Source organism: Argopecten irradians, chromosome 12 (genome assembly GCF_041381155.1).
Source record: "Argopecten irradians isolate NY chromosome 12, Ai_NY, whole genome shotgun sequence".
Taxonomy (NCBI): domain Eukaryota; kingdom Metazoa; phylum Mollusca; class Bivalvia; order Pectinida; family Pectinidae; genus Argopecten; species Argopecten irradians.
Genome location: NC_091145.1, coordinates 34,161,807 through 34,175,417, shown reverse-complemented (window position 1 = coordinate 34,175,417; position 13,611 = coordinate 34,161,807). Strand labels below are relative to the sequence as shown.

General features: G+C 40.0%; 1 protein-coding gene across 3 annotated transcripts in view; it reads left to right on the top strand.

The window, feature by feature from the left end:
- The window catches only part of LOC138304713 (uncharacterized), a 141,320-nt gene that overhangs the window by 40,017 nt on the left and 87,692 nt on the right, over window positions 1–13,611 (top strand). For 2 of the 3 annotated variants that reach the window (XM_069244951.1, XM_069244950.1), the window contains exons 26-38: window positions 446–1,156; window positions 1,780–5,571; window positions 5,906–6,079; window positions 6,325–6,474; window positions 7,748–8,062; window positions 8,574–8,872; window positions 9,290–9,510; window positions 10,378–10,562; window positions 10,986–11,134; window positions 11,514–11,702; window positions 12,405–12,543; window positions 12,847–12,987; window positions 13,205–13,369. In XM_069244951.1, coding sequence (XP_069101052.1) covers window positions 446–1,156; window positions 1,780–5,571; window positions 5,906–6,079; window positions 6,325–6,474; window positions 7,748–8,062; window positions 8,574–8,872; window positions 9,290–9,510; window positions 10,378–10,562; window positions 10,986–11,134; window positions 11,514–11,702; window positions 12,405–12,543; window positions 12,847–12,987; window positions 13,205–13,369 — 6,630 coding nt within the window. Of the gene's footprint in view, window positions 1–445; window positions 1,157–1,779; window positions 5,572–5,905; window positions 6,080–6,324; window positions 6,475–7,747; window positions 8,063–8,573; window positions 8,873–9,289; window positions 9,511–10,377; window positions 10,563–10,985; window positions 11,135–11,513; window positions 11,703–12,016; window positions 12,058–12,404; window positions 12,544–12,846; window positions 12,988–13,204; window positions 13,370–13,611 lie in introns of those variants that run through there. The other variant, XM_069244952.1, reaches the window with a different exon arrangement.

The window sequence follows — 13,611 nt, the reverse complement described above, 5'->3', positions numbered from 1 at the left end:
TAAATCATATTGTACATGACTTATCATCATTATATTGAGGAAATTAAATACTTTGACATCATTCTATTTTGTAAAACTACGCTGTCACAGTTAAAATTTCAAAGTGTCTGATGTTCAGGATTGTTAGAATTATCAAAATCAGACTTCAATTTTAACTATCATGGACTAAAAAAGTTCATAATTAAGAATTGGTTGTGGTTAAATTTAAATAAAATTTCCATTAAAGATGTATTTTTTTGCATTGATGTTACCTTGAAATTTGAACTTTATAATCACGCACCTTTCAAAGAATGTAGTATACAATCTTATAGAGAATATTACAAAATGTACATGAAACAAAATATCAAACAATTTTATTAAAATTAGTAATGTTACAACACTTTGTAAAGAATAGAGGAAATGTCATATGACCAAGGTAATTTAACTTTTAACATTTTCTTCACAGCATCCAACTCAGCCTTCCACTTCAACGAGCTACAGATTTATGGGACAGCACACCTTGCTATCCTCACCAATCCCGTGAACACTCGGGCCACCATCGACTTTGATAACATGATCGGAGACAGAACTGGAGTACTACATATCGGAGATCAGCAGGAGATGGATTTGGAAAGACAAAAAATTGATCTTCCATTCAGCGCACATATCTATAATGGTGGTCACCTTGGCTTAGCTCCGGACACACATATCCACGGTATCGAAATATACATGAACGGCACAATGTCACATGTCCAAAATCTGACGATCTATAACGATGGAAAGTTATATCTGTATCGTGAGGGCAGGACAAGCGGAAGTGATCCAAGTAACTACGTCTATAAGTGGGTCCATGTCAAAGCTAATGGGTTTATCCATATGATCACCGACATCGTGCACCAAATCGGCATCAACTTCACCACGATTGACCTACAGATTGATGGCGGCGGTCTTGTTAGAGGGACGTCGGTATCGTACTTCTCTACAAACATCACTGTTGATGCGGGTGGTGTGTTGAGTGCAGATGAACTTGGGTATGAGATGGCTAATGGTTACAGTACAGACAGTGGTGGTAATAATCGTGTAGGAACCAATGGTATAATCAACCCGGGCCGTGGAATCACAGACTCGTACAGAGCGAGTGGTGCTGGTCATGGTGGCAGTGGAGGAAGGGCTGAAGGTAAGTTATTACTACACTGTCTAGAGCTCAACTCTTCATAGATGTGAAGTCCTCTCAGAAGATAGTCCACCTCATAAGCAGAGCTTCTAGAAACAGAGGAGCTACAAATCAAGTGCCTGAAAGTTATATTCTAGAAGTAGAAGAGGGCAAATTGAGTTAGGCTAAGGGCATTTAGTTGACTTTTGAGTTTCAGAAGTCAAATAGTTATTTCTCAGAAATCTGAAGGTTTAAACTGTGCTTCAAACCAAAGAGTCAAACTTGTTTTTTGGGAGTCAGAAACATACTCTTAGGGGTCTACTGGATGCACTGCTGGCAGCTTTAAACTGCTATTCAATAGATAAACTGTTGAGGCTTTTTGTTTCATTTAATAAAAAATTATGCTTATTTAGATGCCGAATTAACTTATCAGGTGATTACAGTGGCATAATTGTAAACACTTCAAAGTTTTTATACATAATTTAACCATGGTGTCTCATGTCAGTTTTCTATATACCTGCGGTGATAGAAGTATATTCAAATACTATACAATACCATATTCTGACCTCTTTAATCATAAACATGAGTAACTCAGATGAATTATAATCAAACAAACACTGAGTTTGTATTGTTTTGTATTTTGACAGGTTCTTCCCAGGGAGGTGGGGAAGCCTATGACGATGTGTATGAACCAGGTCTGCCTGGCAGCTGTGGAGGAGGTGTACTCGGCGGCCAAGGAGGTGGACGACTTTGGTTCAATGTCACGGATACTCTCTGGATAGATGGTACTGTGTCCTCTAATGGTGGAGATGGGTCCACATCCGGCTCCTCTGTCAGTGGTGGGGGTAGTGGTGGCTCCATACTTATCCATACCTATCGTATCACTGGCTTTGGTAATGTTGTGGCTGCTGGTGGTCAGGGCTCCACCTACTACTACTACACGGTTGGTCATCGGGCGGGAGGTGGTGGCGCTGGAGGTCGTATTGCTATGTATTTCCACGTCAACTCTACCTATAATGAGTTCCGCTTCCTTGCTAATGGTGGCCTGGCTGGCAGAGTTTGCTCCGAGTGTGAGGCTGGAGGACCGGGCACAATATTTGTCTTCCATGAAGGTTATGAACACCGAACTCTCATCATTGATAATAATGGAGCTCCAAGACCAAGAAGCTTAACCATTGACTGGACAGACACAACAAAAGATGGTGGTAGGGCCTGGATTCTGCCACTCTCTGGAGACCATGACTTTGCAGGAGGAGCCTACAGATACACCTTCGAGGAGCTGCAGATCTATGGCAATGGTGATATGGCATTGTACCCACCCCAAACTAATCCATCATCTGTGGTATTTAATCCGGGACTGGGATCTGTGAACCTGAACACCTATACTACTGATAATTACAACATGACCGTGTTCTTTAAATACATGATAGGAGACCGTACTGGTGCCGTACATCTGGGAGGTGGACAAGTGATGGACCTGAACCGAGAGGAGATAGACCTCCCATTCAATTGTTACGTGTACAACGGAGCGTACCTAGGTCTGGCACCAATGACCTATGTACATGGCGTGGAGATACATCTGAGTGGTATTCTGGCTAATATCGACAATGTGACGATCCATCATGGTGGATACCTGTGGCTAAAGGATGGAGGCAGAACCGTTAATGCTTCTGTTAGTAAATATGAATTCCAGTTTGTAAGAATTCAGGACCTTGGTGTATTAAATGCCACTACAGATCCGATCACTGACCCTGGGATTGAGTTTGACACCAGATCTATAAGTGTTGAAGGAGGCGGTATACTTCACGGAACATATCTAACTTTTAACACTGAAAACATTACAGTAGATGGGGGAGGTAAGATCTCTACACATGGACTTGGATATCACGGACAGCACTCGCAGGCCAGCCACGGTTCACAGTCGTATGGTGGTAGGCTGGTTAACGTAGGCCGTCCTTCAGGTATAGGAGTAGGAGGAGGACATGGTGGTACCCCGGGTAAAGGAAGCAGATCCGGACAAACTACAGGCACTCCCTACGGTAATATGTATGAACCAGAGGCCATTGGAAGTTCAGGTGGACCCGGCCCAAGTGGTCATCGCGGTGGCATTGGAGGCGGAGTTATCTGGATGAATGTGACAAAAATGATCGACATTGATGGAGAGGTCACAGCCAATGGTGCTGATGCCGATACTAATGGTGGTGGCGGTGGGAGTGGAGGCAGTATTTGGATGTTTTGTAACATCATCAGAGGCTTTGGTAAAATCACCGCACACGGAGGTCAAGGGTCACAGAGTGGTGGAAACAGTGGTGGAGGTGGTGCTGGAGGTCGTATCGCCATCTACTTCAAGGTCAACCTAACAATGATGAGCTTCAGCTACGAAGCCCATGGAGGTCCTGCTGGTAATGAGGTCTACTCACAGAATGGAGGAGCTGGGACAGTGTTTATATATCACATGCTGGAGGACCACCGTACTTTACTGATCGATAACGGCGGTCAGAAGTGTAACGATGATAATGTCATCGCTGACTACTCAGCTCTAACTACAGACTTCTGTCGTACCTGGATTGACCAGGAGTCAGGTGGCCATTCGTTTGCCAATAGTAATAACGAATACCACTTTGAAGAGTTACAGATATATGGAGATGCACATCTAGCGTTTTTGACTGATCCAGTCGGGCAGAAAATAGATATTTTCTTCCTGTATATGATTGGTGATAGGACAGGAACAGTGCATTTGGGTGAGAACCAGGAGATGGACCTACTCAGGTATGAGATCGATCTGCCATTTAATGCTCGAGTGTACCCTGATGCTTACCTTGGTCTTGGTAATTTCACCATCATACATGATGTACATATATGGCTGCAAGGTACCCTGGCTAACATTGAGAATGTAACCATGCATCAACGAGGAGAGCTGACGCTCCTGCACAGAGGCCATACAGACCAGAAACCATCTGATGAATATGAGTTTCAGTTTGTGAGAATCCAGGACGATTCTCTTATTGAATCTATCATGGACCCTGTCTCTGAGCCTGGCATCATTTTAACAGTTCACAAAAGTATGTACATTGAAGGTGGGGGTACAATGAAGGGTACAAATATTACCATTCTGGCGTATAACTTTACCATTGATGATGGCGGTACCTTACATGCTGATGGCAGTGGATACAGACCATCAGATGCTACTACAGCTGACTACAACATTGGTAAAGGTGTGGCTAGTAGTAGTGGAGGTTCTGGTGGTGGTCATGGTGGGACAGCAGGGTATGGTGCTGGCACCGCCCGGACCGGACAACCTTACGGACATCTGTACCAGCCGTACGCCATGGGCAGTGCTGGAGGTGGTACCAATGGTGGAGCTGGAGGAGGGCTGCTGTGGCTTAATATCACCAATCGTATCGAGATAGACGGTGAGATGAGGGTGAACGGCGGAGCTGCTGGTGCTGTCCAGGATGGAGGGGGAGCAGGAGGAAGTATCTGGATGTACTGCTATCTGTTTAGAGGTCTAGGTAACATCACAGCTAATGGAGGAGATTCCTACCCTGGTAGTGGTACTGGTGGAGCTGGATCTGGCGGTAGGATTGCCATTTACTTCACCGTCAATGATACATATCTAGGTTCCTATAACAACCATGGTGGTGAAGTGACATCGTCCTCCAGTGCTAACCACGGAGGTCCAGGTACCACTTTGCTGTACCATCAGGTCCACGGACATATAACTCTGTACGTCAATAATGACAAACTCAGCAGCAAGAAAAGTGACTACATCAATGATTATAACGACATCAGCGAGGACAGTTGTAAAGCATGGATCATGCCCAGTGCCGGAACACATTCCTTGGCTCACGGTAACTTTGATTATCGTTTTGATGAACTGAACATCTACGGAGCTGCTAATCTGGCCATTTTACCAGAACCTGTGTCTAATGGGGCTAATCTTCACTTCCTCAATATGATCGGGGACAGAACTGGAACAATCCATGTTGGTCCTCACCAAGTCATGGATCTCCAACGCCAATTTGTAGACACACCGTTTAACTCTTATGTCTATGAACATGGGTACTTGGGACTTGCCCCTGACACCAATGTTGAGGATGTTTTTATCCATCTTGAAGGCACCATGGACCATGTGATCAATCTGACAATGATCGCAGAGGCTAAACTCCTCCTTCAGCTGACCGGCTCCACCAACAGTAGAGCTGCCCGTCAGTACCACATCAACGGTACCACTATAATAAAGGCTAGGTCACTGGTCAACTGCTCCAATCCTCGGGCCAACACTGACCGGTACGACTTGGTGTTTAACTTTGTCCAGGTGGAGGGAGGAGGTGCAATAGAGGGAAGCTATATGAAGATAAAAGCCGAGGACTTCCTCATCGATGATGGCGGTAATGTTTCTGTCAGTAATGGTGGTAACTCCCCGGATCAAGGACCAGGTGAGTAGGTTATATGTAGTTCTACCTTGTATTTATATCATAGTTATATAACATTTAAAACTAATTATAACACTCATATTTAGTCAGAAATTTTGACCCACAAACATTATTGACATTATGGTATTATAATTTAAATGCATGCATGAAACAAAAGTAATGTATCAATTGCTAAAAAATTTTAGAAATGTTTTCAATGTCATCTAATTTTTATTTCACAAATTCAAAACTATTTTTAGCAGATTTTACAGTGGAATGATTTTATATTCTATAGACTAATTAATGTTGTGTCAATTTTTTTTCAAAATGACATGTGTAACTGTATCCGCTGCTTCAGGTATGGGTGTGGCACACAGACTAGGATCCAGTGGAGCATCTCACGGTGGCTTGGGTGGCCGCGGAGCATGTGACAATTACATGGCCTGTCGACTGAAACGTAACGATCCATATGGAAGTCTTTACCAGCCCCTTGAGTTCGGCAGTGGAGGAGCTGGGAACAATGGAGGCTCAGGTGTGTGGGAAGGAGAATACGTGCATCTGGGGAAATTTTTAAAAAAATTAGTTCTAATTAATTGTTAATTAGCATTAATTGATATAAATTGTAAGATCTCCTTCAGTGTGAAGTTGAATAAAAAAGGTACTAGAGACCCTCCAGATTTTTGTGACTTTATTACAAATTAAGGAATTTTAACAACTTTAAAGAATTTATTAATTTAAAATTGATAAAATCCTTATGAGAGTATCACTTGCTGACAGGTGGAGGTCGTCTGGAGATCGAGGTGTCCCATACCCTGGCAGTAGAGGGATACATCATGGCTAACAGTGAGGACGTGTCAGGAAATCCCTCGGACCTTTCCAGTGGTGGTAGTGGGGGCAGTATCCTCATCAACACCGTCAACTTTACAGGTAAATTACTCATCAATATTGTCAATTTTACAGGTAAATTACTCATCAATATGGTCAACTTTACAGGTAAATTACACATCAATATTGTCAACTTTACAGGTAAATTCTCTCCGCATCAACATGGTCAACTTTTAGGTAAAATCTCCTCCTCAACATTGTCAACTTTACAGGTAAATTCTCTCCTCCTCAACACTTTCAATTTTACAAGTAAATTCTCTCATCATCAACATGACCAACTTTACAGGTAAATTCTCTCCTCATCAACATTGTCAACTTTACAGGTAAATTACTCCTCTTAAACACTGTCAACTTTACAGGTAAAATCACAACTGCATGGACTTTACATAAAATCTCACATAACAAAAACTAGTGTAAAATATTCACAGTGCTTTCATATGTCTCTTGATTCATTATTTAGATGAAAATGAAATTGACAACTGACTTAAATTAAATATTTATCTTACTCAGTGTGTTGGAATTAATTACACTGATCGCTAGTAGTTTAAGGAGTATATTTAGGGTTTTATCCTGTTTTAAGATTTTGTTGTTTACGGAAATCAGGAAACTCTAGATAATGGACATACATGTACTATAATCCAACTTTCTTTCGTGTGCTATTTTTGTTTTTTTTGCGAATTTCGAAATCAGGGTAAATTCATGAAAGTTTGTCGCCATGAAAAAATACATATGTAACCCTGGTCAATACTAGCCGCAATTTATCGCTCGGCTAGAGAGAACTTCTCTTTAGCTCGATCGGTTGAGCGTCAGACTAGTAATCCAGAGGCCCCGAGTTCGATCCCTTGCAGAGGCAGGTAATAAATTTATTGTAAATCCTGCACCCTGTTACATTGGCGCCCATGTAGGGACTCGGGAATGATACTTCACGATACCTGCGAAGGAATCGTTGTGACCCCTGGAAACTCGAGGACGAGTTGAATCCTAGAGGGGTAGTATGTAACCCTGGTCAATACTAGCCGCAATATATTGCTCAGCTAGAGAGAACTTCTCTTTAGCTTGATCGGTTGAGCGTCAGACTAGTAATCCAGAGGTCCTGAGTTCGATCCCTGGCAGAGGCAGTTAATAAATTTATTGTAAATCCTGCACCCTGTTACACATACATCATTTGATAAATTCAATTTTTAAATCTGCAAATGTTAATCTTTGCGAACTTCTTTTGAAATGAAAATTACGAAATTTAGTGCCTGCAAAAGGTTGGTTTACAGAATTCTATAATTTTTATATTAGACTGATTCAAAACATCTTTCCTCAACAGGAAGCCACACTGGAAAGATTATGTCTAAAGGTGGTCAGGCAGACAAGACCAAAGGCGGCTGTGGATCAGGGGGAAGGATAGCTCTGTACCACGCGTCCAGTTACAACATGCCTCCGTACCGAGGATATTACGAGGTACAGGGTGGATCATGTAACGCTGGCTCTGGATCAGAGGCTGGTGCCTCAGGGACTGTTCTCATCCAGAATACAACCTCAGGCCACACAACCCTCCGAGTGGACAATGCAGGACAGTCACAAGTACAGGAGGATACCAGTATCAAAAACGAAGGACAGCGACTTGATCTTAGCTATTCTGGTAGGAACCTTTATCGTGATTCAAATTCATTTTAATACTAAAATCTGTAGAGCAGACATTGATAGAATGACAAAATTTAACCTTACATAACATTTAATAGGGTATGCATCTTGTAAATCACTCTCATCTTTAATACTTTAAAACACCTTACAAATGAAAAGTTTATTAAACAACTTACAAATGAAAAATCCAGAAGAATATTATTGTTATTGATAAAAACAACTCTTGATAATGAACTATGTACATTTGACGCCCCTACCATGAACTTAGGGAGCTATAATGTTTTCAAGGTCTGTATGTGTCTTGTTGAGTCCAGTCTGGTCCAGATTTCAGACGAAGGCACAGGTGTTCATCTCTTACTAATTTAGCTATAATGTTTTCAAGGTCTGTATGTGTCTTGTTGAGTCCAGTCTGGTCCAGATTTCAGACGAAGGCGCAGGTGTTCATGTCTTACTAATTTATTTTATTATTTGCTTGATTGATTTTATTGACCTTTGTTCTATTTCTACAGGTACCTACTCGAAAAGCTCCACTTACACATCTGTTGGTGGCCACACTGTATCATCATCTGCGTCCACATTTAACTATCACTCGTATTACTGGAGCTCTCACGGTTCTTATTGTTACTACTCCAATGACGCCACATCTTACTCTCTCATGAACCTGTTTGACCAGACGCTGTCCAACAGCCGTTACCAAAGTTACGTGGCCCAGTCGGGCTCGTTTACACTGACCATCACTCTGAATAGTGCTCAGTTTGTTAACCACCTAAAAATCTTTCCTCATAGCTCCTTCCCGTCACGATTCAGGGTGAGTATACATATTGTCATTGATGGGTATTCTGTCTTTGTATAGTACAGTTACCTCCTTTGTGGGTAGGTATTGATTATGATGTCATGTATTTGCGAGGGGATCGTCATACTTTACAGAGAAAACAACGCTCACAAAATCATGACGTGTCACTGGATACCTACTTGCAAGAGAGCTTACTCTGTAATATGCAAAGACACAATTGTCTGTGATAAGTATAGATATAGGGTGCTTTCGTTTAACACGGTCCAAGAGGCTAGGCAGGCTGGACCAGAGTAATTTTAATAGGAATTAAGGAAAATCAGTCTTTGAATGCCAGCTTCGTGTTCTTTCTGGAATATTGCAGCACTCAATATATTATTAAAATCTTTCCTTACTTGATAGATAGCCTATTCATAAGTGTTCTGTAATAAACAGGTGACGGGTTACGATGTTTCTGGGAACACCTTCCCAGTAACTACAACCTACGTAAGTCTGAGGACCCCAGTCATACAAGGCTCCTACCTGGTGTTACCCCTGATGAGGACGGCCACCAAGTTTACAGTGGAAGTAACTGGCACCAACACGGGACGGTGTGATTCTTATGCTGGTATGACCGAGATCGAAATCTTTGTGGATGGACAACAGTTAACAGATAGGTTAGTATTCAGTACCTTTAGAAAGCATTCTATGAGCTTTCCTGCTGTACAAGAGTTGTGTTGTATGTTTGTTGGATTGTAGAGAGGTATATGCTTTCACATTTTACTGCTGTACAAGGGTTGTGTTGTATGTTTGTTGGATTGTAGGGAGGTATACTTTCACATTTTACTGCTGTACGAGGGTTGTGTTGTATGTTTGTTGGATTGTAGGGAGGTATGCTTTCACATTTTACTGCTGTACGAGGGTTGTATTGTATGTTTGTTGGATTGTAGGGAGGTATATACTTTCACATTTTACTGCTGTACGAGGGTTGTGTTGTATGTTTGTTGGATTGTAGGAAGGTATATACTTTCACATTTTACTGCTGTACGAGGGTTGTGTTGTATGTTTGTTGGATTGTAGGAAGGTATATACTTTCACATTTTACTGCTGTACGAGGGTTGTGTTGTATGTTTGTTGGATTGTAGGGAGGTATATACTTTTACATTTTACTGCTGTACGAGGGTTGTGTTGTATGTTTGTTGGATTGTAGGAAGGTATATACTTTCACATTTTACTGCTGTACGAGGGTTGTGATGTATATTTGTTGGATTGTAGGAAGGTATATGATTTCACATTTTACTCTTTATACCTGTTACATGATTTTGTAGGATATGTGGAATTTTAATTATGATATAAATGTTGATATAAAACTTGTATTTGTGAAATTATATTATTTTTATTGTATTACTTTGCTAGGTATGTACTTAAATTGTTGAAATTTCACTTAAGATATTTTACAAATGGTACAGAGAAATGCAAGCAAGCCTTGTGGTAATTTTGACATTCAGGATACTTTTTGATGTGTAATGTATTCAATTTGACAGATATGATCACCTGGATCTGAACGGTGCTGCCACCTGGATATTTACCGATTCTTACCAAGGCACCAATGGAAACTTCTTGTTCGACACAGTCCAGCTAATGGGCAATGCTCATCTAGCTTTCATGCCTGATCCAATTACCTCGGCTATTTCTCTGGATATCGGGGAGTTTGAAGGCGATAAAACAGGTAAGATTGATGGAATAACCATCATAATGGTAAGGTCTTTACTAGTAAGATTAATCTTCTACTTATCTAATGCATGAAAGATAATTTATGTAATCCATGAAAGTATTATGTGATGCATGTAAAATTTATAGAATGCATGAACAATTTATATTATGCATGCAAAATTTATGTATAATACATGTAAAATTGAAATAATGCATGAAAAATTCATATATGCAGAATCTATATTATGCATGCAAAATTTATATAATTGCATGCAAAATTTAAATGATGCATTTAGAATTTATACAATGCATATGAAATGTGCATGATACCATCAAAAATGTTTCTGGGCAAGATGAACAGATGCTATGTATTTGTATTTACAAATAAATGAGTTATTTATTAATTAATGAACATTGTTTTATATCCACTATAATGCAGGTTATATCCATGTTGGCTTCAATCAGCGAATGCTTGTCAATAAATCAGACTCGGACATTCCGTTTAACACCCACATTTATGAGACTGGCTATGCAGAGTTTCCTCCTCGAGCGTTTTTCTACAAGACACATCTCCATACATCAGGGGAGGTAAGAGAATTACTGACAGATTCTTTCAAATTTTAATTTTAAATTCAAAATATTTGTATACTGTTAATGTACCCAATTTAGTGCAAATGTAAAAAGCTGTAAATTAATATGATTTATTAGCACGGATACAGATTAATGCAATTTGTTGGGTCAATATTGTAAATACCATTTTACAAAATTTAGCATTGGACATGAATTATCGTTTCTTAGACAGCGCAATAGCACTAAAATTAAACTACCGCTAAAATCAGTACATTAAGAGATTTAATGTCAGAGTAATTATTAATTAAGTCATTCTGACTACAAAGACATTGACTAATTTCCTGTATATTATTTTTGACATCGTCTGTACTGGATGATTCTAACTGTACTGCCACAGGTACACGGTATGGAGGACATCTTTGTGTTTGATGGCGGATCTGTCCGAGTAGACAGTAATGGCAGTATTGGTGTGTCCACTCCGGCTCATATATCGGCCAACACACTCCATGTCCAGGATAAAGGAACGTTTGCCATGCAGTCTTACAACGAGACCGACATGTTCAATGTCTTCATTACAAATGTCACGGTGAGTATAATGTGCGGTATCAGTCTTAAAATGAGACCGACATGCTCAATGTCTTCATTACAAATGTCACGGTGAGTATAATGTGCGGTATCAGTCTTACAACGAGACCGACATGTTCAATGTCTTCATTACAAATGTCACGGTGAGTATAATGTGCGGTATCAGTCTTAAAACGAGACCGACATGCTCAATGTCTTCATTACAAATGTCACGGTGAGTATAATGTGCGGTATCAGTCTTACAACGAGACCGACATGTTCAATGTCTTCATTACAAATGTCACTGTGAGTATAATGTACGGTATCAGTCTTACAACGAGACCGACATGTTCAATGTCTTCATTACAAATGTCACGGTGAGTAAAATGTACGGTATCAGAAGTATTATCTTTGTCATCCTTTTAACTGTGATGAATGTAAAATTATCTTTTTGCAGAAAACATTATTGGTAACTGACATTGTTATCCAGCTAGCATAATTCTGTTGTGAATTTGTTATCCTGATTTAAGCTAGTGCGTATGTATCACAATTTTAAAAAGTAATAACTAAAAATATATCATTTATATTGATAGGAATTCCATAAAATCTTTAAATTTGTTAATGTGAATCCTCGGGAACTTGTTTTGAAAAAGAGTCACACAATTTATTGGCTGTGAAATATAGTTTGTTTACACTATGTTTACTTATGTGAATCTCCTTGTAGATCTATGGTGGAGGAGAATTCAATGCCAACACTGGGGTGAACTTTACATCCCATCATCTGTTAGCTATTTACTCCGGAGGTCTGATTGACTTGTCAGGAGCTGGACAGCGCAGATCGGACGGAGTAGGGGGCGGCACAGGTTAGCACTGCTCATCATACAGTTCTCAACAAAATGGAAACAAATCTCTGAGTGTTCTGTATAAATAGCCACTATTGTATGTTTTATTAACAAGTATGAAGACATGTTGAAAATTATATCCACTGTATACAATTTCAGTTTACTGCATGTGAGAATTTGGACACATTTAGTGGTAATGATTACCCTAGAACAAGGTTGTGACCCTGACCATGATTTGTAAAATCCTTAACATTTGTCTTGACCTTGACTGTTGATGGTTTCCCTGGAATCAAGCTTTTGTCTAACCCAGACTGTTCTTTATAGGTTCTACCTCTGGTGGCAGTGGTGGCGGTCACGGTGGCAGTGGTGGCCGCGGCTCCTCTCAGAGTACCACAGGGCTGGGACACGACTCCATATACACGCCCGACCAACATGGCAGTGCTGGTGGCCATGGGTACTATGGAAGTAAGATGCCTATTCTTGTTAGTTGTTAATTGTAAGCTCGTGAATTTAGATGTTTGCAGAGTAACTTTAAAGTACTATAATATTTGTATACTTAAAAAATCATGCCTTAAACTCTTGCAAAACATTTTTTGAATTTTGTTTCTATATATTGCTACAGTGGTTAGATTTTATTTTTTTTTTGTTATCTTATTCTGACTCAAAGTAACTACAATTACAGATTCTCTGTACTTTGGTGACAATGCTCTGAGGAACTACATAGTGACTGGTGACATTGGCGGGGAAGGTGGAGGACTTCTCTATGTGAAAAGTCGACATGTTGATATTGACGGTGAAATACGCTCCAACGGAAAAGAGGCACACAGTACTTTTGGATTAGGAGGCGGTAAGAGATTTTTTAGTCAATAACATCTAATGGTTCAGGCTATCCAGATTTAAAATTAGTTTTTTTTTTTTTTTTTTTTTTTTTTTTTTTTTTTTTTGCACTCAGGACAAAAGTCATTCTCTATGCATATATGGTCCCAATGCGACAATGGTATATAACATGTGTATATCTTTTATATATCTTACACAATAACAAGTCTCATTGTTTCTAACAGTAATTTTTCCGACAGAGATAGAGAGAAA